Consider the following 24,028-nt stretch of genomic DNA (forward strand, 5'->3'; position numbering starts at 1 on the left):
CAGGAGTTGGGCGACCTCTTCGCACAATATCCAGCTTTTAGTGGAAGGTCCGTCTTGAAAATTGTGTGGAATGTAGTTCCGCAACCAGATCGTCTTCTCCTTCATCCATTTTGGGTTAAAATGCATTGATAGCGCTCGCGGGTGGCGCTCATCCAATAAGTCCAACAAGTCAGGATACAATTCTCAGGAAACAGAAACGGCGCTAATCCAATCACCGAACGCACATGGACAGTCTCGACGTAAGGTCTGCTAGCTAGCCCTAGTACGCAGACGAGAACAAGTCAGGAGTCTGAGACTCGTGATCTGATTGGCTACTGAAACCTGACTGTGCCCGTTCACTTACAGCGCACAGGAGCCTGCTCTGTTTAATCTGAAGGCCCCGAGTAAGTTTAATTTACCTGGCAACGCAAGCTAACTGTAATATGATTGGTTAAAAACTCTACCATAATAAATAAGTTATTTATCGAGTGGCTTTCAATGTTATTTAAAATAACATTGAAAGCCACTCAACGAAGTGGAAATAATATGACGTAAAGAATACAGGAAAGCCACTCAACTAAGTGGAAATAATATGACGTAAAGAATACAGAGAGTAATTTTGTTTACATATTTATGAAAATAAAATAACAAATTATAAAACAACATAAAATACATAAAAGTAAATTTACTTTTCTGAGAATGTTTAGGCCAGCAGAGAAAGCCTTGCTGGCCCTGAGGGTCCGCCTCTGCTTTTGGTTGATATTGTCAATGTGACTCTCCTAACTTGGTTCCTGCTTTCTGGATTTCATTTTTGAATTTCATAAAATTAAACTTTTTTTTTTTGCATGCATTCATGAGTGGTTGACTTCAAAATAAAAGCTAACCGAATAATAAATTATTGGCAATGCAATAGCCTGAGTAACTTTTATTTTGAAGTTTTATTTCATTTTGAAGTTGACTTTCATAGCGCGTGATGCCTTTTTGACATTTTGGCTTGCATTAAACAAGTTTTATTGCTATTATATCTTTGTAGTTGATACCAACATCAACATCAACTCATAGCCACCACAAAATCATATTCACTTGTGAATTAAGGACACTCAGAAACAAATTACGCCATCATTTTATGATACAGCACAAGTCTCCAGCATCAGCTGCTAGCTAGTTGCTAGCAGCGAGTATCCACCTCGCAACAGCCATTCAACTACTCTCCAAGGCAGTTTGACGGCTATCGCGTTGCTTTGCTTTCTTTTCTTCTCTTTCAATGATGTGGGCGTGGGCTGCTTTGTAATTCTATCAACATATTTTTTCATTCATGGCCCAAGTATATAATAAGTTGGTATCCTGCTTTTTTTTCATAAAGTTGTGTTTGTAATATCTAAACAGCCATATTTGATATTTGACATCATTTTGAGTTTAGTAGTAGTAGTAGTAGTAGTAGTAGTATTAATGGACAAAAGTGTTTTATAAACTAAATGAAGACAGTTATTTTTCTATTTTGTTGCTGATACGAACAACAATGTGTCACGATTCTGTTTGTGACCAACAGGTGGCACTGTAGGGCTCCATCTGCAGCAGCACACCTGTTGGTCATTACGTCATTAGTTGTTTAAAAAGATTCCCTGCCTGACCACTCAATGTCGGATCATTGTTGTTTCTGTCATGTTTGTCTGTCTCGTTTCTGTCATGTTCTCGGTCATGTTTCGGTGAATGTTGATTTCTTCACCGAAACATGACCGAGAACATGACAAAAACAAGACAGACAAACATGACAAACAACAAAAGGAATCCAAAGTAACAAACAAAAACCGTGGCCGAACAAAAAACTATCAATAACAGAAACATGACCGAAACATGACAGTGTCACGTTGCGTGGTGGTGGTGGACCCCAAAAAGCAGGCAGGAGCAGGTTGTACTTGAAGAAGTGTATTGAAACAGAGAAAACTGACAGTAGCAGACAAACGGCAACAAACAAACATGACAGTGGCCAAAAGCAAACAATGACCCAACAATGAGTGCTCGAGCTGGGAGTCCTTTTAAAGCCACTAATTACCTAACGACCAACAGGTGTGCAGCTGCAGGGAAAAGCCCCACAGTGCCACCTGTTGGTCACAAACAGAAACATGACAGACAGAACAAATATGACAGAACAATGACCCGACACCGAGCGGTTGTGCCGGGAGACCTTTTAAAACATACAACTAATGCCACAATGACCAACAGGTGTGCAGCTGCAGGCGGAGCCCTACAGTGCCACCTGTTGGCCACAAACAGAACCATGACACAATGATCCAATCCGAACCATGAGATTCTTGATTTGTTGCACCCCGAGTCAGCAAACACCCCCGCGTTGACAAATTATTATCACTTCATGAAAATGGTCATTTGCCCATGGCGTCAGGGGACCTTTGCACGTCGTCGTTCAAATACCCGTCAGTAGCCGCCGCCCCACTTCCACCATATGAATATTTTCAAGGTGCACCATCTCAGTTTTTGCTTTGGACACCGAAAAGGGTAGCACCTTCCTTCTTCAGCCAAGGAGAAGTGGACCTGAAGGAATACACGTCATCTTTCCTGGGCTTCATCTCAAATTGTGCTGATGATACCACCAGGAGTTACCTGAACCAGAAGCCCTGGCTGAATGCAGAGAGCACGATTGAAGGCTTGGGATGTTGCCTTCAGCACACACAAAGCATCAGCACTCAGGGCAGCCGCAGAGGGCTAAATATGCAGTTGCAGGCTTCAGGAGGGCGAAATACTCCTATGCTCAGAAATCCAGGGCCATTTGACCTCCAGATTGTGTAATCTCATGATTCAAAAAAGTGTTCGGGTTTCAAAGTAGGGTTAGGTTTTCAAAGCTTGGTTAGGGTTTCAAAGTAGGGTTTCAAACTAGGGTTACAGTTATTTCCAAAGTAGGATTTCAAACTGTAATGCTAAGCCACTGGTAGTGTATTTCATCTGCAGGATTAACATGAGTGTATTGACAGTACTTTTCTGGTCTGTTGGATACTTGTCACCAAGTGACGTACTCTATTTATACTGGAATGATGACTTTCTGTTAACACTTGGACTCAGAGTTTGTCTCGGGGAGAAGGAACCAAGTGATAATAACTTCAGAAATAATACAAATAAACTGAACAAAATACGGAGGACAATACTCCCAACAAAATTAAATTGAGCCACACCCCTGAGGAGGAAAGGGGAGGGGAGTTGGGGACAATCTTAACCCCCCAACCGAAGCCAAGCTCCGGTGAAGAAAAGCACAAATACAGAAAAAGTGGGCAGCTAGCGACATGATTGAACAAATCCATCCAAAAACTCTTGCTGTAACTTAAATCCTGTAAAATAAATCTAACAGAGGCGCAATACTAAAACAAAAAACAAAAAAAGTAAGGCACCCTCTGGTAAATAAAAAAAAAAAAAGACCATTTCAGTTATTAATATGTTAGTGGTTACCTGTTATTAATATGCTGAGGTTAAAGAGCTAACACTTTTTGTGGTAGTATTTTCAGGGAAAATTGTGTATCCACCCATCCATCCATTTTTCGAAATTGCTCTTTCCAAAATGTAGCATTTTATTTATTTATTTTTAACCAATGGTATTGAACTAGGAATCTGTGAGTTTCCCTACTAACACTCAACCTGTGACCAAAAAAAAAAAGAAAAAAAATACATTTTCAAATGTCATTTTTTGAGGGAAAACTAAATTGACAGATACAGTGTTGGACAGCAATTAGGAACAAAGCGGAGGAAAAACATGTCTAGAAATGACATTTTAGATGCAACCACTGAAATGTTTGCAGTTCAAACCACGTGGTTGGTGGCCATGACAGGAAACTGCTGAGAACCTCTGCGCTGAACAGGGAAACCACAGTGGTCGGTTGCTTCTGTTTTCCTGTAAGATCCGCTACAGTAAGTTCATTTCTGCATGCAAGTGAATTTACTTACACGAATGCATGAATAATCTCATCATCACACTTTTTTAAACCAGTGGCGATTACGATACCATTCACACATAAGCAAGTAAGAATTACCTTTTGGAGAACGTTACAATTCAGTTCACAGTCAGAGAAAGGAAAAAGAGCAACTGACCGCGTGACATCTGCTCATCTAAAACAGGAAAACCTGTCAAAGAATTGCTGCAGACACCCAAGCGCAAATAAAGAGAAGAAATCCTCGAACAAATTATCAACCTTAGGACTTCTGCCATACAAATGTAAAGGTAAAAAAGGCTTTCTTGATATTTTATCCTCAAAGTGTATTTGTGTTTTCATTCAATTTTGTTAGAAACGGGGATAGTGTGATTATTTGACACTGAGATTTTACGTATTCATCAAAGCGTTTTGGAATTTGCTTTACAGCATTTAAAATATAGTAACGTGTACATGTTTCGCATGTGTATTAGTTTCATCGATTTTCATGTGAAATAAAACATATCTGTCGTGTTTTATTTATGTGAAATATAATCATATCCTCCTGACTACCAGGAAAAAAAAATGTTGTCCAATCACATTTATTTTGACATTCCCCAATCTATGTGAAGTAATTGGACTCCTCCAAAAGAAATTTTTGAAATCCCACTACATTTTTTAAAAAGGCTCAAATACACTTAAAACAACTCAAACAACACTTTAACGTGTTCATAAGAGTCTTATAATTAAAATGCCAACAGCATTTCAAGACAAAATGTGGTCGATAAAAAGTATTACTTTTCCTCTTCCCATAAAAAGTGCTTGCACTGAGGGAAGCCATTTTCTTACTTTTTCTAACCCCTACAAATTTGGTATCATTGGAAAGCACTGAATGTCCTCTTTAGAGTAACAAAAGGAGTTAATGCGATTGGAGGCACTGGGTGGGAGATATTTAGGTTCAGAAATGTCCTCTACAGAGGACAAATTTGAACTACTGGTAGTCAGGAGGATATGATGCCTTATTTGTATTATTTATTGCTCTTATTACCATACGGTGGTTGTAATTCAAACAAAGACACTGATTTCTTCAGAGTGAATGGGATCTAAGATATTTGTTTGGCATTTGAAATGTATGCTGTCAAGTGACGATTGATAGACATTTCCTCCATACATCATCGTGATTCCCAAAACCTATCTTGACCCCTGAACTTCACAAACTAACGCGAAAACTATTGAAAATGTATGTTAAAAATATATCACATGCCCTGTAAATGTCTACTTTACACATTGAAGATAAATCAACAGTCAATGTTTAAAGCATTGCAAAAAGACTCAACCAAACCAAACTCATTTGTGAAGCTCTCCACTAAGATTGAATTGCATTTTTTTTAACTATTACCACAGCAAGGATTCATTTTCACAGAACTGTAGGGAGAACTGGCATTGTGGGATGAACCAAATGGTCACACTTGCTGCTACAACCACCTCGCATGCAACCAATGTTTGACATACATTGTAACATCTGACCAGGCATTGAAACAATAACAAGGAGGTAGTCCTTCAACAATGTCTTGAACAAACTTAGCTGTCTGCTCAACCTTTTCCTCTCCCTCCACACACTGTGACTCCCTCATTTTTCTTGACTTGTGCCCATCCCCTTGGTTTTCAATCACTAATCAGGAGTTAACTGCTTGCATCTGGATCTAAAAGCAAGGAATTCTGGGATTTCCTTCTAGAGAGATATATAATATATAATATATATCTCTTAGGAATTCGAAAGAAACATTGATCTCTTTCTCTCCCGGGATATTATTATCACACCCGGTGACGCAGCAAGAGTGCACCATTTTAACAGCAACCGAGAAGCGTGTTATGCAATCAAACGCAAACAGTTGAATGCTATCCACCCAAGATGGTGAGCAAAAAAAAAAAAAAAACCCCAAAAAAAACAAAACAAGTGATTTCACATGCAAGTGACCTATAAAAGTTCACACCTGCATTGAGTCAAAAATAATAAAATGCAAAACAAAACTACAGGGTCTCTCCAGTATTAATTTTTCATTTTCAAATTCATCCTGTGTGCCAATTTCAACCCCCAAGCAGGCCAGTCATGGCCCATGGGTCGTTTGCTTAGCACCTCTGATTTTTCTTTGTGTATCCACTCCTCCATCCACAAGATGTCCTCCTACCGGTAGATCTTCAGTGAGTTGATTTCAACCTCAGAAGCATCCATGGATGTCAGCGAAGAGGAATTTACTCCTCTCATGATCAGAGACCGTGGAGGCAGCCAGAGGTCCAGTTCGAGCACTGGTTCCAGTCTGCAAGTACACCTGTACTTCTTCCCTCCCACTAAAGATGCAATGACAATACACGTATCAAGTGGCCAAGTCTCTGCTGAAAATGTTTGCATCCAAGCTGCAAAATCATGCGGTAAGAGGATAATACTGTATATTCAGGTTAAAAGTCCCCCCGCCCTCATAGCCATGCTACAGTGTATGACAATGCATGTGTTTTATTTCTCAAGGAATCTTACCGGTTTACCAAAGTCTCTTTGGTTTGGCATCTGGTGATCTCTCATTCTGGTACCCTCCATCACACATGTTCAACACAGAAGAAAACATACACGTCCACTTCAGAGTCAGGTTTGTGTATTCACTTGCCCAATGATCACACCACGGCTACAGAAATCAACAACAACAAAAACTCATTGGTTAACATTCTTCAAAGAATGATGTATACCCTACTGTAAATTCATGAGCATTTCTAAGATGGGTTATAACTTAGTTATACACACTGGAAGCCAACAGTGCTACAGGCTGTAGCTTCTGTTGTTATCCATCCAGACATGTCATTTAAGCACTTGTCCTTATCTGCCTATATCAACTGACTTTTGGCGAGACGCAGGGACACGAACGACCGGTTTGGAAGATGGTCTCCAAGGGCTCACTTCACAGTTGTGATCTGTGATCGCCCTGGCCAACTTCACAACATACACTCATGGAGGTCTGCCTGCAAGTCCTCGTAAATGTAGTTTGCGTGCTTCAACCTCCTCCATAGACTCCAGAAAATCAGTTTCTGCTTCCGCCATGTCAACGGCTGTCGCTTCTCGTGCACCAAATTTAAAGGGAATGAGAGGATCTGCCTCGCTTCGCCGTTAGGGTGGTCGGCGGGGTTCACGCCCAAAAACAGTATAAACCGCCCGTTTCCAACTGTGCGTGTCTGCATAAATTCCAGAGAAAACTCCACCTACTGTATGTGCACTGCGCGCTCTGCGCCTCACTTGATATGGACATGAATATAGAAGTCCCCATTTCAGAACCTCTCAACTATGAGTCAGCTGTGCGAACCACCAACTACTTAATGGTTTATTTTCTGATGCTTTCTTCTGCTTTGGAAATGCTAGTTTGCTTCTCTGAGGTTTCAGCTAGGACATTTTCTGAGTTAAGATAAACCAGAGTGCCACCTATTTTCCACAAAATGTCATCATGCACTTTGGTGACTTTTAAAACACCATCATGTGATGTGACCATGTGATATGATAAGGCATGTTCAAGCCCCTCTCCAAATAAATCTGTTTTGAATATATTTTTTGCCTTAGAAAGTTCGACTACCAGCATCGCGCCATTCATCAAAATACTGATTGAGAAAAAAAAAAAAAAAAAACAAGCCAGTCACAACCATTTCGAATGGCACTTTGCAGTGTATGCATTCTGTGCTGCCTTTCCACCTCTCTGCTAGGTCCGTTGACATGTAATAGGATGGTATAATAATGACATTGACATGATTCAACAGTGTTTCCATCTAAAGTAACTCAGTTCAACTTGTTTTTTGGGGGTTCAATCTGAGATGAAGGATAATTTGTGCTTCCTCTCCAGGTTTTTCTTTGGGAATTGGTATGGGCAGGGACCAAGAATGTCATACCGCTACAGTCTGACCAGAGACAGAATTAGTCCTGTGCTTGACTATTCTGTCATTGACTATCTCTTCGCCCAGGTAAAGAAAAGGATGTTAACAGTATGCTTAAGATATGTTATTTCATTTTTCATGAAAATGACAATGCTTGGGCCTACTTCCAGTCCTAGATTGAATGGTGTGAAACCCCACTTCAGTCTCATGTTTGTACATCCACTCATTTGTAATGTTGAGACATTGTTTGCCTTTTCCCTAAGTAATATATGTACCTGTTGTTTTTGTTTTGTTGTCACCATGTTTATGGGTCTGTGTATTAGAACCATGCCCTATAGCCAGTAGTAGTTCAATGATTAAACCAGCATGTTGGTTGAGAAGGCCCATGGCTGACATCACTGTGCACTATTAATGACATCCAAGTCGCACTAGACCAGGGGTGCCCAACCTGTGTTTATCAAAGATCTACTTTTCAAGTAACCAACCTACCTCGATCGACTCGTTACCGCATGTGCACGCATTCACACACACATGCACGAATGTGCGCGCACCCACCCATGCACAGGCGTTTATATGCATTACCCATTTCCCTCTACACCCCTCACGATCGACTTGGTACCAGTCCACATGCTACCGGTCAATCGCGATCGACTGGTTGGGCATCCCTGCACTAGACGATTTAAAAGTTGTAATTCATGCTGGTAGAACATTATTGGTTATCATTATCACCACCACTCACACACTGTAATAGTGAGATATAGCGTTCCTAAACCCTATATAAGAGGATGTAATTCCCCATTATATTTCCCAACTATACCATTGCCTGATACAATGCTTTTCACAATGTAAAAAAAAAATGCCTTACCAAGATTACTTCAAGACTCAAAGAGGTCTAATGTCAAAAAATAAATCAATCTTTGGTATTCTTTCAGGGGAAATCGGAAATATTGAGAGAGAGATCCTCCTAATTGTGTTATGCTCCAAAGTTTCACATTGGAAATGACTTGCAAGTATTATTCATTTGTCTATTACTGATTCCTTTGGTTATGTACTGTAGGTACGAAGTGACTTCATCACAGGTGAAGCCGGAGTGGCTCCCCCTTTGAGCGTTCAAGAAGAATGCCTCGGCCTGGCAGTGCTGGACTTGTGGAGAATAGCAAAGGAGCGGCATTTGAGCATAAGGGAGCTCTGCAAGATCATCAGGTATTTACAGTGTGGAGTGAATTTCCTTCCTTTGAGGGTGTGGTCTTAGAATTGGATGGCTCAGATTTTTGATTCATTGTTTGCCCTTCGTAGTACCTTCGATGCAACGCCATTTGTATTATTTGTATTGTTGAATAACTTGCTTAAATGGTACTACACACAATCATGATTGTGTGACTCTGATAAGCTTTGAAAGTTTTTTTTTCTTCTTTCAGCTACAAAGGTTATATTCTCAGAATGCATCTCATTGTGCAGGATTTCGTATGACAAGCCTTTGTTATGATACCCAATATATTCTACCAACACTTTTGAACCAGAATACATCACTGGTCAAAAACCTCACTGGTTTCATTCCAAGTAAGCAAGAATTGCATGTACTCTTTACCCTCAGCTACAAATCTTGCCTTCCTGTATCACACCGCCACGACATCCAGAAACGCAATCGCCTGGATCGCTATCGAATCAGAAATACTCTCAAGCGTTTCCTGAAGAAGCTTGGAAACAGTTCTGTGGATGAGTACAGCCTGAAACTGAAGTATTTGGTTGAAATGGCTGGCATCGTTCCCACCTTAGGAAGTGAAGTGTACCACATCAGCGCTGGTTCTTCCCAATCCGGTGGAAGGTTCACCCATGTGAAGGTTACTGGGGAAATCGGAATTCAAACTAGTGGAAGTCGTTATCCTGATGGTTCCTTGGTGAGCTCAAGATACGTTATTTTTCTTGTGATCTGTGCCACAGCTTTGCATTCATGAAGATTTGATTTGGTTGTGGCAGCATAGGGACCAGGTGGCTCCACAACTCTATTCCAGATTTGGATGGTTAAGGGTTCTACATACCTGTCAACCTCGGCTAATAGCTGCCCTTATAAATGATTACAATTCCCCTTACAAAGCCACAAAAACCCGTACAACGGTTTACCGCGCATGCGCACATCATGCTTTATCAATCTGACCGTACGCAGCGATGAAAAGAAATATACAATTGAGGATTACATTTGCTGGTTTGCCGTGACAATAGTAGCGATCGACGGCGGCATTGGCAGCGATGAAAAAAAATATACGATTGAGGATTACGTTTGCTGGTTTGCCGTGACAATAGTCGCGATCGACGACGGCATAGTCGTTGGCTACCAGCAGGTGAGACGATCTGGATTTGAGCCAAAATGGTCTTTGTGAGATCGGTTCACAATTGTTTTTTTTCCCCTGTATAAAAGTTGTAATACGCCGTCCATGATTTCAAATGATAAAAAAACGTATAAAATACGGGGAAAACGTACAAGTTGACAGGTATGGTTCTATATTCAGCTGCAGGCTGATTGTTTTGGCTAAATGTGCCATGGGCTCCGGCTCCAAAGTCAGCTGGTCTATGTTCAAGCTCACTCGTGCCCCCTTAAGCATAAGAGTGAGAAAAAAATGGATTAAAGGATGTGCAGGTACGGAATAAAAATCAGATGATTAAGAAAAAGAATCTATAATCCTCTGTAGGTGTGGCAGACTTTCTGTGATTTCCAGGACATCATTGCTATCAGTATGAAACGAGTATCTCACGAGCAGGAAAACAGCAGGTTGGTGACCGTGTTTCGCCATGATGACAGAAACATGGTAAGTCCATTTTTCATGTAGAATGTGCCCAAACATTAAAAACAAAATAAAAAAAGAGTGAGCTCATTTCCATACGTTCCGCTTTGATTTATACCAAAGGAAATCAATTTCCAGAGCCTGAAAGAAGCGCTCTCATTTGTGTCGCTTGTTGACGGCTACTTCAGACTGACCACAGACTCCAGCCACTACTTCTGCCGCGACACTGTGCCTGAAAGTATTCTGGAGGGGATCAAAAACCATTTCCATGGCCCAATCACGTGAGTCCTTTCGACACAGAATTTGCCAACTGTACTCCAACCTATGAAGAATTTACTTTATGACATCTCCAATCAGGTCAGAGTTTGCTGTTGACAAGTTGAAAAAGTCCGGGTTAAAAGGTGGAAAATTCCTACTTCGGCAGAGTCCCAAAGATTTTGATAACTTTTTCCTCACTGTTTGTATTCAGGTAAATTGTGCTTCGATGACATACTTACTTACGAACCAACCAACTTACCAACTAAATGACTCTGACTACTTGTGTTTATTCTTCTTAAGACTCCGCTTGGACTTGATTATAAAGATTGTCTCATCATTAAGAATAAGCACTATCGTCTTCCTGGTGTTCCGAAGTCCTTTTCCACTTTGATTGAGCTCACCAGCTTTTACCAGCAACACAAACTACTGCTGGATAACGTGCCTGCCAAGCTCGGCCATTGCTGTCCACCCCAACCCAAAGGTTGCCTCCTTCTAAACCTAAGATGCTATACTAAGGATCTGAAGAACAGAAAATCTGTCAATATTCAAAACCTCAAGACTTCAAAACAACATTTCCAGATATGTACCTTCCAATTTTCAGCTTTTCTGTGTGATCTAACAATAGATATTTTCCCTGGTTCCTCTGTAGAGCTCACAAATCTCATCATCACACGAAACGGCATTTCTGTTGAGGCTGAAGGGTCCCAAACACCTGAGAGGAAAAAGTTTGGTCATATCCAGTTCCATATGATCAGATACGAGGACCTAAAATGGGTATGCTATTGTAGCAGTTCATCGCTGCAAAACTGTCTTCCAGGATGGCATTAGCATGGCATGCTATGATTATATATTTTTTGTCAGCCTAGTGGACGACTAGATCTCCAAAATTTTGGAGATCAAAACAGTTTTACTGCCAGACTCTAGATTTTCAGGTTCTGCATTTCTATACTCTACCCACTTGACTCTAGTTTCTTGATGCTCCCCTTACTAGGGGGAGAGCCTTGGACAGGGATCCTTTACACGAGTTTTTAAAGGCACCAAAACAGCCATTCGTGATGGTGAGAAACATGTGACGGATGTTCTCTTGAAAGAACTTGATGGTGGTCACAAGAACTGCTGGGAAGTGAGTTTAATACAAGCAGAAATAAAAAAATAAAAAAAAAAGGAAATGTTTAACCTTCTTGATCCTGTCGCATCATTATTAAACATGACATTTTTCTGCTATTCAGTCATTTTTTGAAGCAGCCAGCGTAATGAGTCAAATCTCACACAAACACCTCATCTTGGTTTATGGCATCAGTGTCCATGGAACAAAAAGTAAGTTGTAACTTAAATGCAGGTTCTTGTCCGTCGTTACATTTACTCCATGCTATGACAAATGTGTGACTTGTATAAGCAAGGTTTTTCTAAATGTCTTCAGAAAGGTGTTCACAAAGTTATCTTATTGCCTTTTAACATCTGCAAAAATACATACATTAATAGATGAGTTTGGTTCTCCGAGTTTCACTGCACATTACTGAAGCTGTGTCCTGATGCTTTGGATGAGCATTTCTGCCTTCTTGCGGCTGTTAAAGCAAACTTTCCTGCTCTTTGCAGACATAATGGTCCAAGAGTTGGTAAAGTATGGGGCCCTCGACCTTTACCTGAAGAGGGGACAGTCCATGTCAGTGAGCTGGAAACTTGACATAGTCAAACAGCTTGCATGCGCCCTCAACTTTCTGGTGATAAGATTTTCAACGTGGACCGTGACACATTTAAAAATATGACCGTTTTCATGAAAAACGATGGTCTTACAGGAAGAAAAGAACATTGTCCATGGAAATATCTGTGCAAAAAATCTTCTACTGGCCAGAGAAGGGGACAGGTCTCAGGGCACCTCTCCTTTTATCAAGCTAAGTGACCCTGGTATCAGCATCGCAATGATCGGCAGAGATGGTGAGATATTGCTTTCAGCTCCTTGTCATGAAAAAGTAGAATTATACGTCAAATGCCATCATTGGTATGAGACATCCTTTATTGATACCCAAATTATAATTCAGGAAGTAATACATATTATAGAGGAAATACTCTTTGTATTTTGCAATACAGTTGCCAACATGTTTTACAATTTTGTAGTGACACAAACTATCTATGATCATTTCAGTTATCCTGGACAGAATTCCTTGGGTGGCTCCTGAGGTGTTGGAGGCTCCAGACAAGCTGACCTTGGAGTGTGATAAATGGAGCTTTGGTGCCACAGTGTGGGAGATCTTTAACAATGGCAATCCTCCGTTGCAAGACTGGGATCTTCAACAGGTACATACAGTACACTTCACAGCCAAGATAAATTAATAATAATAATAATAATAATAATAATAATAATAGGGAGGGCTGGTGGTCAACTGGTTAGCATGTCGGCCTCACAGTGCAGAGGTGCAGGGTTCAATTCCTGTGTGGACTCTGCATGTTTTCCCCGCGTGTGGGTTTTCTCTGGCTACTCTGGTTTCCTCCCACATTCCAAAAACATGCGTGACAGGTTAATGGAACACTCTAAATTGTCCCTAGGTGTGAATTTAAGCGCAGATGGTTGTTCGTCTCGGTGCATCCTGCGATTGGCTGGCAACCGGTTCAGGGTGTCCCATGCCTACTGCGTGACGACAGCTGGGATAGGCTCCAGCACCTCCCACGACCCTTGTGAGGATAAGCGGATCAGAAAATGGATGGATGGATGATAATAATAATAATAATAATAATAATAATAATAACACTGTGATTGGCTAGCGACCAGTCCAGGGTGTCCCTTGGTCCTTGACCAAAATCATCTGAGATAATGAAAAGTATTGGACAAATAATTAAAAAAAGAAGAAGAAGAAGAAGAATGGTGGCACAGTGTTCAGCTGGCTAGCACGTCCGCATCACAGTCCGGAGGTGCGGGATTTGATTCCAGGCCCTGGCCTTCCTGTGTGAACTTCGCATGTTCAACTTTTGATTAACGATTTTTTAATTTTGACTTCTTGTACTCAGCATTTAAAAACAACAGAATACTCTTTGGATTGAAATAATGATTAACATTGAATTTCTTGTTATTTACCCACAACTCAAATCAGCAACAAAAACAAACGCTCATCAAAAATTATTTGCTTCCCCTAATCAGTGACATCTGTCCACTTGAGGACACCCAAACTTTAACGTATCTGGCCACCCGCTCCCATTCGGCTCAGGTCAGTAAACAATAAAGACACTGTCCCTTAGGGGTCGAAGGTAAAATAAGCCAAATGTTGGGCTCCTACAATAGGTTAAGCTGAAATAAAAGGATAAAATAAACGTGAATGAACGTCGCGTATGCCAAAATAAATGTGGGACTCAATGAGGCTTATTTCACCCCTTAAACCTAATTTAAAGCATCAATTTGTACCCAATCTTGTCTGCAAATGTTATACTCACAAATTGTCTCATGTTGTGATGAGCTGTAGGGAGTTCGTCCTAACTCTCGTCTCACTGAGCAGCGGCAGGAACAAAGAGAGGAGTGGACATAGAGGTCGCGTGTCCTGCTGACACGTGGAGTGCCAAGAAAAGAGGAAGTGGGAAGAGAAACAAAGGCATTTGTATTCTGCCAAACTCCAAATCGGGCCACTTTCACAGTCTCGGGGTGCATCTGGGGGGTCTGAGGGGGACATTTAGGCATTCAAAACTTTCCAGCCAAAAAAAGAAATCTGAAAAAATGTGAAGTTAACCACGAGTGCCCCACCTTTGGTCATATATCTTCAAATTATAGTTTGCATGTAGTAAATATTTGAAAACCAACAAATATTCATTCAGCCCAACCACAAATGAGTCTGAAGGAAACCCACATTTTGTAATTCAAAATTATGTCTCTTCTACATGAAAACAAACTAATCTGTAAAATGCAAGGCAAAGAATTGGACATAAACATGAAACATAAAACACATATAAGATATCCTTTATTTGTCCCACACTGGGGAAATTTACAGTCTACAGCAGTATATGCAAGATTTCATAATGTTGATATTTAAAAGTGCATACGCCTGAGGTTTCATATTTGAAGTGTGAGTCTCCACAGTGGGAGTTGGTCTCACCTCTGGTCCTGGTGGATGAAGACTGGAAATAAAAAGGAGCCTACTTTGTCTTCATGGAATAGCTTGAAAATTGTCGATAGCCGTAACATTATTAGTTATCTTTTTAATATGTATTATTTTAGGACCTTTGGAATCAGTATGCATGGTAAAGTAAGTATTTCAATGCCCAGGGGGAAACAATTTGCCCTTCTTCTGACATGAGAATAAACACGTTTGATTCCTGACTATAAAATATGATGTCGGTTAAGTGGGGGAGACTTGTATAAATCTTTGAAACAGTCTTGTTTGTAGAAGCAGCAGTTCTACGAGAGTATCCATCAGCTGCCGCCGTCTCAGTGGACAGAGCTGGCCGAGCTGATCAGCCATTGTATGAACTACAAGGCGGCCTTTAGACCTTCATGTCGCAGCCTCATCCGAGAACTCAACAGTCTCATCACATCAGGTGCTAGTGTAGTATTTATTCTACTTCAGGTGTAGGTCTCTATACACATTCTGATCCAGTAGCCCGAACAAAACTCTTATGACCACGAACTACCATGACTCAGGTTTTTTTTCTGTTTTCTTGACAGACTATGTTATACTTCACACAACTGAGCCCGTCACACTCAACCCAGTGTGTCAAGCATCGAGTCCCGCTCAACAGGACCAGACATTGTTTGAGGAGAGACACCTACGGTACATCTCCCTGCTGGGAAAGGTACACATGAAACAACTTAAGTAGGCCCCCTACCACAGAAATATATGACTTCAAGGCAGGGTTCCAGATGAACCTATTTCACTCCGAGCGCAGTGACCACTGGCCCCTAAATTGACATTTTCAAGTTCCAGAAGCCTTTGGGCGGCCCGGTGGGCCAGTGGTTAGCACGTCGACCTCACAGTGCAGAGGTACCGGGTTTTTCCAGCTCCAGCCTCCCTGTGTGGAGATTGCATGTTCTCCCCGGGTGGGTTTTCTCCGGGTCCTCCGGTTTCCTCCCACATTCCAAAAACATGCATGGCAGGTTGATTAAACACTCTAAATTGTCCCTAGGTGTGAGTGTGAGCGTGGATGGTTGTTTGTCTCTGTGTGCCCTGCATTTGGCTGGCAACCAGTTCAGGGTGTCCCCCGCCTGCTGCCCGAAGACAGCTGGGATAGGCTCCAGCACCCCCCGCGATTTTTGTGTGAGGATAAGCGGATCGGAGAATGGATGGATGGATGGACAAGCCTTTGGTTTGGGTGGGAGGGCTGGAGAGTGGAGGTGGGATAGGTTGACCTTCTGGTGGCCCTAAACACAATCAAGTCAAAAAAAATGTTCTTGATTGGTTAAATATCTGTCATGTCTGTTTCGTGTTGCTGTAGTTTCTTGTGCTGTAGATGGGGGAAAAAAGTTACCCTGTCCAACAGCTCTGTCACAAAACATTTACATATATGCACAATGCCAGTGCTAGAAAACAAGCTCATAGTTCAGTGCAGAGCTCAGAGACCTCTTAGCTGCTTACTGCTGTGATAGACAAGGACTGGAAATGGGGCCGGGGGTGTACCGGAGTGCAGAGCATGCTTGCTTTTCTTCTTTTGAAATTGTTGTCTGTTGCCCCAATATGTTGCGCCGACGGCTACAACCGACTTGCTATTTGTCTTCATTGTTTTTCTTTACAATACTGGAAGATTAAGTCACTGTTCAAAATTTGTGGTTTGGAATTAGAATTAGTAAATAAGGATTCTCTAGACTATACTCAAATTTACCAGGATCCTTTAGCATACCGGTAGTGGAAAAATGCTTCATTTTCACAAATTTGTCATCAATATGAATAATTTACAAAAATTAAAATATTCATAAAGATGTCTTAAAAATCTTGATCATAACCCTCACTCTTTTTTTTTTGTTCATTTTCAGCCCAAAAAACTCATTTTGCAAATATGAATGCATTTTTTAAAGAAAAAGAATGTGACGGTAGAAATAGTTTTTGATATGAGTAATGAACTGGGCATGTTTTTTAGACTTAACAACTGATGAGGTTAATCAGATGTCTTCCCCCCTGCCCCCACAGGGAAATTTTGGAAGCGTTGAACTGTGTCGTTACGACCCACTGGGAGATGACACAGGCGAGATGGTTGCTGTGAAGAAGCTCCAGCCCAATAAGCAATCAACCCTGGAGGACTTTCGGAAGGAGATCAAAACCCTCAGCATGATGTGCTGCGACTACATCGTCAAGTACAGAGGGGTCTGCTACAGCATGGGTAATGTAAATGTCTATCATGTTTATGTTTGGCTTATTACGAGCTTGCAAACTGCGACAGGTCTTGTTATTTGGATAGCACCTCTTCACACGTTTCTTGTCTTTGCAGCGTGATATGATTTGGTTCTGAACTTTGCTATTTAGAATGCTTGAAGCAATATATAAAAATGATAATCCTGGATTGTGTTGTTTTTTTTTTTTGTTTTTTTTTAGGGCGGCGCAACATGAGTTTGGTGATGGAGTATTTACCACATGGAAGCCTTATTGTGTATTCAGAAACCAACAGACACAACATCAACACCAGGCGCATGCTGCTCTTTGCTTCACAGATCTGTAAAGTAAGACTTGAATATATAGACTGACGTGTGATTATAATGTTGACTTTGACTACGATCATTGAAAGAATTCAAAATTGTCACTTTTGTGCAGCGACATTGATAAACAACTTTGTGGTCCAAGTCTTCCATACACTATGGAATGAGAAAATAACTCCTGCTATTGCCTCCAGGAGGTGTTGTGCCATAGCGGATGACTGTGAGGATGTTGCTCAACTTCCTTTAAATGATGTTGCATGTTGTTCTTCTTCACGAGGGTCGTGGGTGTGCTGGAGCCTATCCCAGCTGTCTTTGGGCAACCGGCGGGTTACACCCTGAACTGGTTGCCAGCCAATCGCAGGGCACACATCTACAAACAGCCATTCACACTCACAATCACGCTACAGGACAATATAGAGTGTTCCATTAACTTACCATGCATGTTTTTGGAATGTGGGAGGAAACTGAAGTACCCGCAGGAAACCCACGCAGGCATGGGGAGAACATGTAAACTCCATACAGAAAGGCCGGAGCCAGTATTGGGAAGTGGACATACTAACCAGTTGTCCACCATGCCACCTGTCCCAGAACTATCCATCCATCCATCCATCCATTTTCTGAACCGCTTTATCGTCACAAGGGTGGCAGGGCGTGCTGAAGCCTATCCCAGCTGTCTTCGGGCAGTAGGCAAAGGACACCCCGAACCGGTTGCCAGCTAATCACAGGGCACACAGAGACGAACAACCCTCCGCGCTCAGACTCACACCTGGGGACAATTTGGAGTGTTCAGTCAGCCTGCCACGCATGTTTTTGGAATGTGGAAGGAAACCGGAGTACCCGGAGAAAACCCATGCAGGCACAGGGAGAACATGCAAACTCCACACAGGAAGGCCGGAGCTGGGATTGACCTCTGCACTGTGAGGTCGATGGGCTAACCACTCGACACCGGGCCGCCGTCCCAGAACTAGTTGAGACTAAATTAACAGCACCTCTGCATTTTGACTCAATCGCTTCAAGAGTTCAACGATCAGTTCCAATCCCGGATTAATGAATTACTTTTATTATGCCTCTATTAAATTCATGTTTCACTGAGTATCAGTGCGACAGAAATGCCTACAGTATGGGACAGTAAACCTCATCTTGCTTGATTTTTTGACGCAGGATGTGTAGGCAGGATGGTGATAGTTGTGTCAGCTGTGTAAATAGTATGACATCCTGGCAGTGTGACGCAGTGTGTTTTTTTTTTCCCCAAAGATGAGTAATTCTTATGTGTAGACATACAAGAATTAAATTGGTTCAACTGAGTTTTGCAGCTTTATAGGGCAGTAATGTAAGCACATACAGTCTGTCTTCAAGGGGTAACTGACCTAAATGTTGGGATTACATGATGGACCGAGGATTTTTTTTTTCTTCCAGGGCATGGCATACCTGCAGACATTACGTTATGTGCACCGAGACCTAGCTGCTAGAAATATACTTGTGGCGAGTGAGTCACTGGTGAAAATTGCTGATTTCGGATTGACCAAGATAGTTCCTTTGGACAAAGAGTACTACAGAGTCAAACAGCCTGGAGAGAGCCCCATCTTCTGGTATGTCTCTTCATTTTTGGAAACGTGAAGTGAGGATACGTCTCTTACTTTTGATGAATACTGAAAATGTTTGAGTTTCACATTAAAATATGAATATGAGACAAGAGTTTAACATTTCAGCTTTTACTGCCAGGTACTCATAGCGACATTTTCAACACCTTAGAAGATAGCATCTTTTGTTCAAATCCATCCATTTTTTTTTCATGTGAGCAAAAGTATTGGAACATGTCTGAGTCTGACATGTTTTGTCACCCATGTACATATAGAGTATCTATAATATTGGTGATTAAAACAATAAATAGTGCCAAAGGTCTACGTCCAGTTCAGATGTGAATTTTAACCCGTGAAGAGACTACATTTACTTTAGTCAGAGGGCGGTACAACCAACAAAAAATTGTAAAGAGTTGTATATGCGGGAAAACAAGCTTGTGATGCTGAGAGATAGAAAATCAATCACAATCATGTCCTAAGAAAGGAAGAAGGAGAAAGTAATAGATGATGAATAACAGCAGCAGTTGATGACAAAACTGTCAAGAAAGCCGCAAAACAAATTTTAGTAATGTCAGAAACAATACTAAGTTGGAGCAATAATTCACAGTAGTTGCGACTTGCTCTGTCCAATTTAACATCATCTGCGCGGGAAGGCCTGCTTGCAGTTTCGTAAAACTATACTTTGCATCCTTCGACCGCCTGAATAAGAAAATCAATCTCCTTGCTGAAGTTAGGTTTTATTCCACCTTCCGCTGTATGTCTAGACTTTATATGAGAGTCAGGTGTGCCACGTATAAAGGGATGGAAAGAAGCCAATCGATTGATTGGACACGGTTGAAGTCGGCTGTGTTGACGCCCATCTGGCGCAGACAGCTTCTAACTGCGCAAATATTCGTCAGTCTATGAAATTGCCCCGCCCCTTGCATGTTTATGCTGTGCTGTGTGCCAGACGCTTAACCGAACCAGCGCTCGATGATCTAAAGCCACCCATTTCCTGATCCACTTTATCCTCACGAGGGTCGCTGGAGCCTATCCCAGCCGTCTTCGGGCAGTAGGAACCCTGAACTGGTTGCCAGCCAATCGCAGGGTACACAGAAACGAACAACCATCCGCGCACACACTCACACCTCGGGACAATTTGGAGTGTTCAATCAGTCTGCCACGCATGTTTTTGGAATGTGGGAGGAAACCGGAGTACCCGGAGAAAACCCACGCAGGCACAGGGAGAACATGCAAACTCCACACAGGAAGGCCAGAGCCGGGATCGAACCCAAGACCTCTGCACTGTGAGGTCGACGCGCGAACCACTCGACACCGGGCCGCCATGATCTAAATCACACAGCCAAAAGAACAAAGTGAACGGTTTTAGACTGGCCAAGTTATTTTCCAGATGTAGACCCTATGGAGTATGCATTGCACACAGTGCAATCAAGATTAAAGGGATCAACCCTCCTCCCAAAAAAAAAAAAAAAAAGATTTGGTGAAGGCTTGGAAACAATACAGAAGAGTGAAAAATTTCATGTGACTTTCAAATAAATATCAAGTCTTATTTACGTTCATCTAGCAAATCACTTTCAAAGATAGTGTTATTTACGTTTGACAGTATGACAAACCATTTTCAATACTTTTGCTCAGAGTTACAAATATATGCACACAGTGTATGTATGTGTGTGTGTGTTTGTCAAAAAATGTTGATCAGTGTTATGCATCTGTCTTCAATGCAGGTATGCCCCCGAATCCATCAATGAGTTGAGATTCTCCCAAAAGTCAGATGTGTGGAGTTTTGGAGTTGTTCTTCATGAGCTCTTTTCCTACTGTGATATGAACTCCAGCCCCAAAAAGGTGGGACACTCGCCTCATTGATGGCCTAATTGATATCAAACCATGCATATTGATCCTTTGTCCGTGTTCCAGCTATGTATGCAGGAGATCGGAACCAATGCCCACGGACTATCCATTTCAATGCATCTGCTAAATATCCTCAAGGACAACTGGAGGTTGCCTCCCCCACCAAACTGCCCACCCAAGGTAACTCCTGCTATAGATTCATTAGGTGAAATAGACACCATCTTATTGATAACCTCATGTTGTCATGACACATTATTCTTTGCATGCATGTCGGGAAAAAAATTGCATTCGTAAACTACACAATTTGTACCTGACTTGCCATTAACCTGTTCAAGCCCACCCACTTTTTGTTTTACATATACATTTATATTGTGTTGTGGAGGTTTTTTTTCACTTTATAAATAGTTAAGATGGAAAAAAAAAAGTTAAAAACTTAAAACTGAGAAAAGTTTTGTTTGTACTCTTTTTGTAGCGCTTCATAGAACAAATAGATAAAAAGGAATGATTTTTTTGTAAACTATAGCATAAAATTACATCACAGCAGATCTTTTTTTAATGAATTTAGGTTTGCTTCTAGACAAGAAAATAAAGTTTGCTGCTATACACAGTGTTTTTTAAGAAATAAACACTATTGATTCTATAATAGAAAACCAATTGTTCATTCATGATATCGTCATATTTTTCTTGTTTATTAAATCTCTTGCTTCTGTTCCCTGGGATTAACCTGCAAAAAAACAAAGAAATAAAATTGCTCCAAAAATTAGAAAATTGCTCCTCAAATTAAATTACTGATTTGAAAAACTGCTCCACAGAGAACGACTTTTTCTTTCAAGCCTTGATGAATCATTATGAATGATTCATCAAGGCATCATAAAGATGCGCTCGCCCCGGTCTGATCATTAACTAAATGGGCCCTATTTTTGTGCTTGCGCACGTCAATTTCGAAGTACCAACTAACTGTGTGCATGGGTGGAGTTTTCTCTCTTTGGGTATTTTTCGAGACGGGCGCAGCTAAAAAGGGGCATATGCACCATTGTGGGAATGAACAAAGGCAGCTTCGTTCTGGCCAATGAAAGCGGCTCTACAAAAATAGAGCTCATTAGCTTTGATGAACGCCATTTTCAATAATCCATTAATGCACTAATCAATTCCACGCAATTGATCAAACGATCAACTAAGTGTTGACTCGATAATGAATTGCTTATTTCTAAGTAATGTATGCGCATACAATGTCACTGAAAACCTTGTCACTGTCACACCAGGTGTACAGTTTGATGAAGCAGTGTTGGGTTTACCACTTTGAGGGGAGACCGTGTTTCTCCAGCCTGGAGGATCAAATTGAAATCATCATGCAAGAAGAGTCTGAGAGGCTGCCTGGGAGACCCAAAAATGGCACCACGCCATGTTTGCAAGTGCTGAACTCACGTTAAAATAATCTGCACATGCGGTTTGCAGCAGGAACTAAACCATCTTCTAATCCGCTTATCCTGACGAGGGTCGTGGGACGTGCTGGAGCCTATCCCAACTGTCTTCGGGCAATAGGCGGGGTACCCCCTGAACTGGTTACCAGCCAATCGGAGGGATCTAAACCAGGGGTATCAAATTCATTTTTTGTCACAACCCATATTATAGTTAGTTTCCCATAGAGGGCCATTATGATTGTGAAACCATACAAATGTTTATCATCCTTATTTTATTTACATATAGCTGGCACTAAGTAAAATTCCTTCAATTTTCAAGACACTCCAAAAACAGCATTTTTCTTCAGCGATTAACATGACTTCATTAAAGAGAGCATGACAATTTCAACCCTCTAGACTGGTCAATAATTTGTAGAAATAACACCGCAAATCTTTATTAGTGGACTGACCACAATTATAGATTTATGGAAAGAAATGCAAATTGTCACATAGGTTTCATTCAGCTCAACGCCAGCGCTGCTAGTTTTGAAATCAAATATCAAGGTTAATAGATCATTAAACTGTTGTTCAAGTTACCGTAGAAAGGGACTTGGTAACAAAATTGTTATATCTACATATGACATTAGAAATTTTGGATGAGATTTTAGCAAGAATCCTGGAAATTGCAATACGAGATTTCTTTTGCTTCCACGGGCCACATAAAATGAAGTGGTGGGCCCCATCTGGCCCCTGAGCCTCGAGTGTAACACCTCTGTGCTAAATGGTTATAACACATGCGCACGCACATAAAATGTGTCAGTAACCTTGTACGCCTTTCCATTTTTTTGTACTGCAGTGTTTAGATGTTGAATGCTGTCACAATAAAGTCATTTAAAAAAAGTCATCATCTCCAAGTCTGAATTGTCATTGTAGCGCCAGCTCTGTACATACTTGAACAATTGTCATTGATCTATATTCCACAGCACCAGACACTTCAAAGCGCTCAAGGACTTTCTGTATATTTGCACATCTAAAGTTGTACTACAATTACTGCTACTGGTCACAGAGAAAAAAAATACTATCAAATATGCAAAACCAACAGAGTCTAAACAGAAAGCGCTGGTCACAAGTAACCAGGTAAAACAAGGCCTAAAAAAATTTACATGACAAACAAGCACAAAAAAATGACTAAATAATACCAATACAATACTTACAAAACGAGGAACTAAGACAGCAAAACGGCGATGAAAGAAATGGAAGAGGCCTAGAAAACAACACTTGTGCAAAAACAGCAAACAAAGTCAAGAATCCAACAGCGACTTGATAACTCGGCAGTCCTTAAATACTTGACAAGGCTTGATTGGAAAACCAGACACAGGTGCACCACTGAAGAGCCACGCCCTCCACTCCAGCTGGTGTTGATACAAAAACATGACAGAGCAAAGCCATGACAAGAACATTTCTATTTATTTATCAACAGACTTCAATAGATATTTACATCCAACTCTGCAGAACAAAAACTGAAGTGCAAGTGTGTCTTCTGCCTGCAGAGTCCTTATGAGAGGAAACAGAAAACGGAAGAAAAAAAATGAACACAACGGGCTCTGTTTCCATTGTAAATCGCAATGGGGAACTTTATGAGCCACATCTTCTTCAGTCACAGTAGATCGATCATACAACCTTAGAAACCCGGAGGCAATAATTAAAACCTACATTTTACAAAATCATACATTGTTTTAATTTAAAATAACATGTCAGTACC

At 41.1% G+C, this 24,028-nt stretch overlaps 2 protein-coding genes and 1 long non-coding RNA gene across 7 annotated transcripts in view; 1 reads left to right on the forward strand and 2 right to left on the reverse strand.

Moving 5' to 3' along the window:
• Positions 1–6,164, reverse strand: part of slc5a5 (solute carrier family 5 member 5) — a 21,053-nt gene extending 14,889 nt beyond the window's left edge. Inside the window, exon 1 of the mRNA XM_019875239.1 lies at positions 6,080–6,164. Coding sequence (XP_019730798.1) covers positions 6,080–6,156 — 77 coding nt within the window. The 5' untranslated portion in view covers positions 6,157–6,164. The remainder of the gene's footprint in view (positions 1–6,079) is intronic.
• Positions 3,542–4,085, reverse strand: LOC109519014 (uncharacterized). The gene is made up of 2 exons (XR_002168863.1): positions 4,014–4,085; positions 3,542–3,874 (listed from the first exon to the last, which is right to left on the reverse strand). It is a non-coding gene; the product is annotated as an uncharacterized LOC109519014 (long non-coding RNA).
• Positions 3,810–23,167, forward strand: jak3 (Janus kinase 3 (a protein tyrosine kinase, leukocyte)). 5 transcript variants are annotated; one of them, XM_019875235.1, is made up of 26 exons: positions 3,810–3,891; positions 3,971–4,002; positions 4,099–4,201; positions 6,086–6,320; positions 6,415–6,532; positions 7,766–7,883; positions 8,854–8,999; positions 9,391–9,694; positions 10,484–10,600; positions 10,700–10,857; positions 10,934–11,045; positions 11,135–11,315; positions 11,484–11,608; positions 11,826–11,957; positions 12,064–12,151; positions 12,431–12,555; positions 12,631–12,769; positions 12,978–13,129; positions 15,202–15,352; positions 15,480–15,607; positions 16,936–17,125; positions 17,338–17,462; positions 18,855–19,027; positions 20,743–20,860; positions 20,933–21,046; positions 22,129–23,166. In XM_019875235.1, exons 4-26 carry the CDS (start codon positions 6,122–6,124, stop codon positions 22,294–22,296), a joined length of 3,381 nt encoding a protein of 1,126 aa, XP_019730794.1. In that variant the 5' UTR covers positions 3,810–3,891; positions 3,971–4,002; positions 4,099–4,201; positions 6,086–6,121; the 3' UTR covers positions 22,297–23,166. The 5 variants fall into 5 exon arrangements, with proteins under 5 accessions (XP_019730794.1, XP_019730793.1, XP_019730796.1 ...); XM_019875234.1 differs by having other exon boundaries at positions 3,810–3,895; positions 3,971–4,201; XM_019875237.1 differs by having other exon boundaries at positions 3,869–4,201; positions 6,068–6,320.
• The last annotated feature ends 861 nt before the right edge of the window (positions 23,168–24,028 follow it).

This window comes from Hippocampus comes, unplaced genomic scaffold (genome assembly GCF_001891065.2).
Source record: "Hippocampus comes isolate QL1 unplaced genomic scaffold, H_comes_QL1_v1.1 scaffold132, whole genome shotgun sequence".
In the NCBI taxonomy this organism is placed as follows: Eukaryota; Metazoa; Chordata; class Actinopteri; order Syngnathiformes; family Syngnathidae; genus Hippocampus; species Hippocampus comes.

Bases quoted from the DNA above. Each gene is read 5' to 3' on its own strand.
- jak3 (XM_019875234.1), top strand. From the start codon at position 6,122: ATGGATGTCAGCGAAGAGGAATTTACTCCTCTCATGATCAGAGACCGT. The intron at 7,884-8,853 runs GTAAAGAAAAGG...TATGTACTGTAG, and splicing joins TTGACTATCTCTTCGCCCAG to GTACGAAGTGACTTCATCAC. The intron at 12,770-12,977 runs GTGAGATATTGC...TGATCATTTCAG, and splicing joins CGCAATGATCGGCAGAGATG to TTATCCTGGACAGAATTCCT.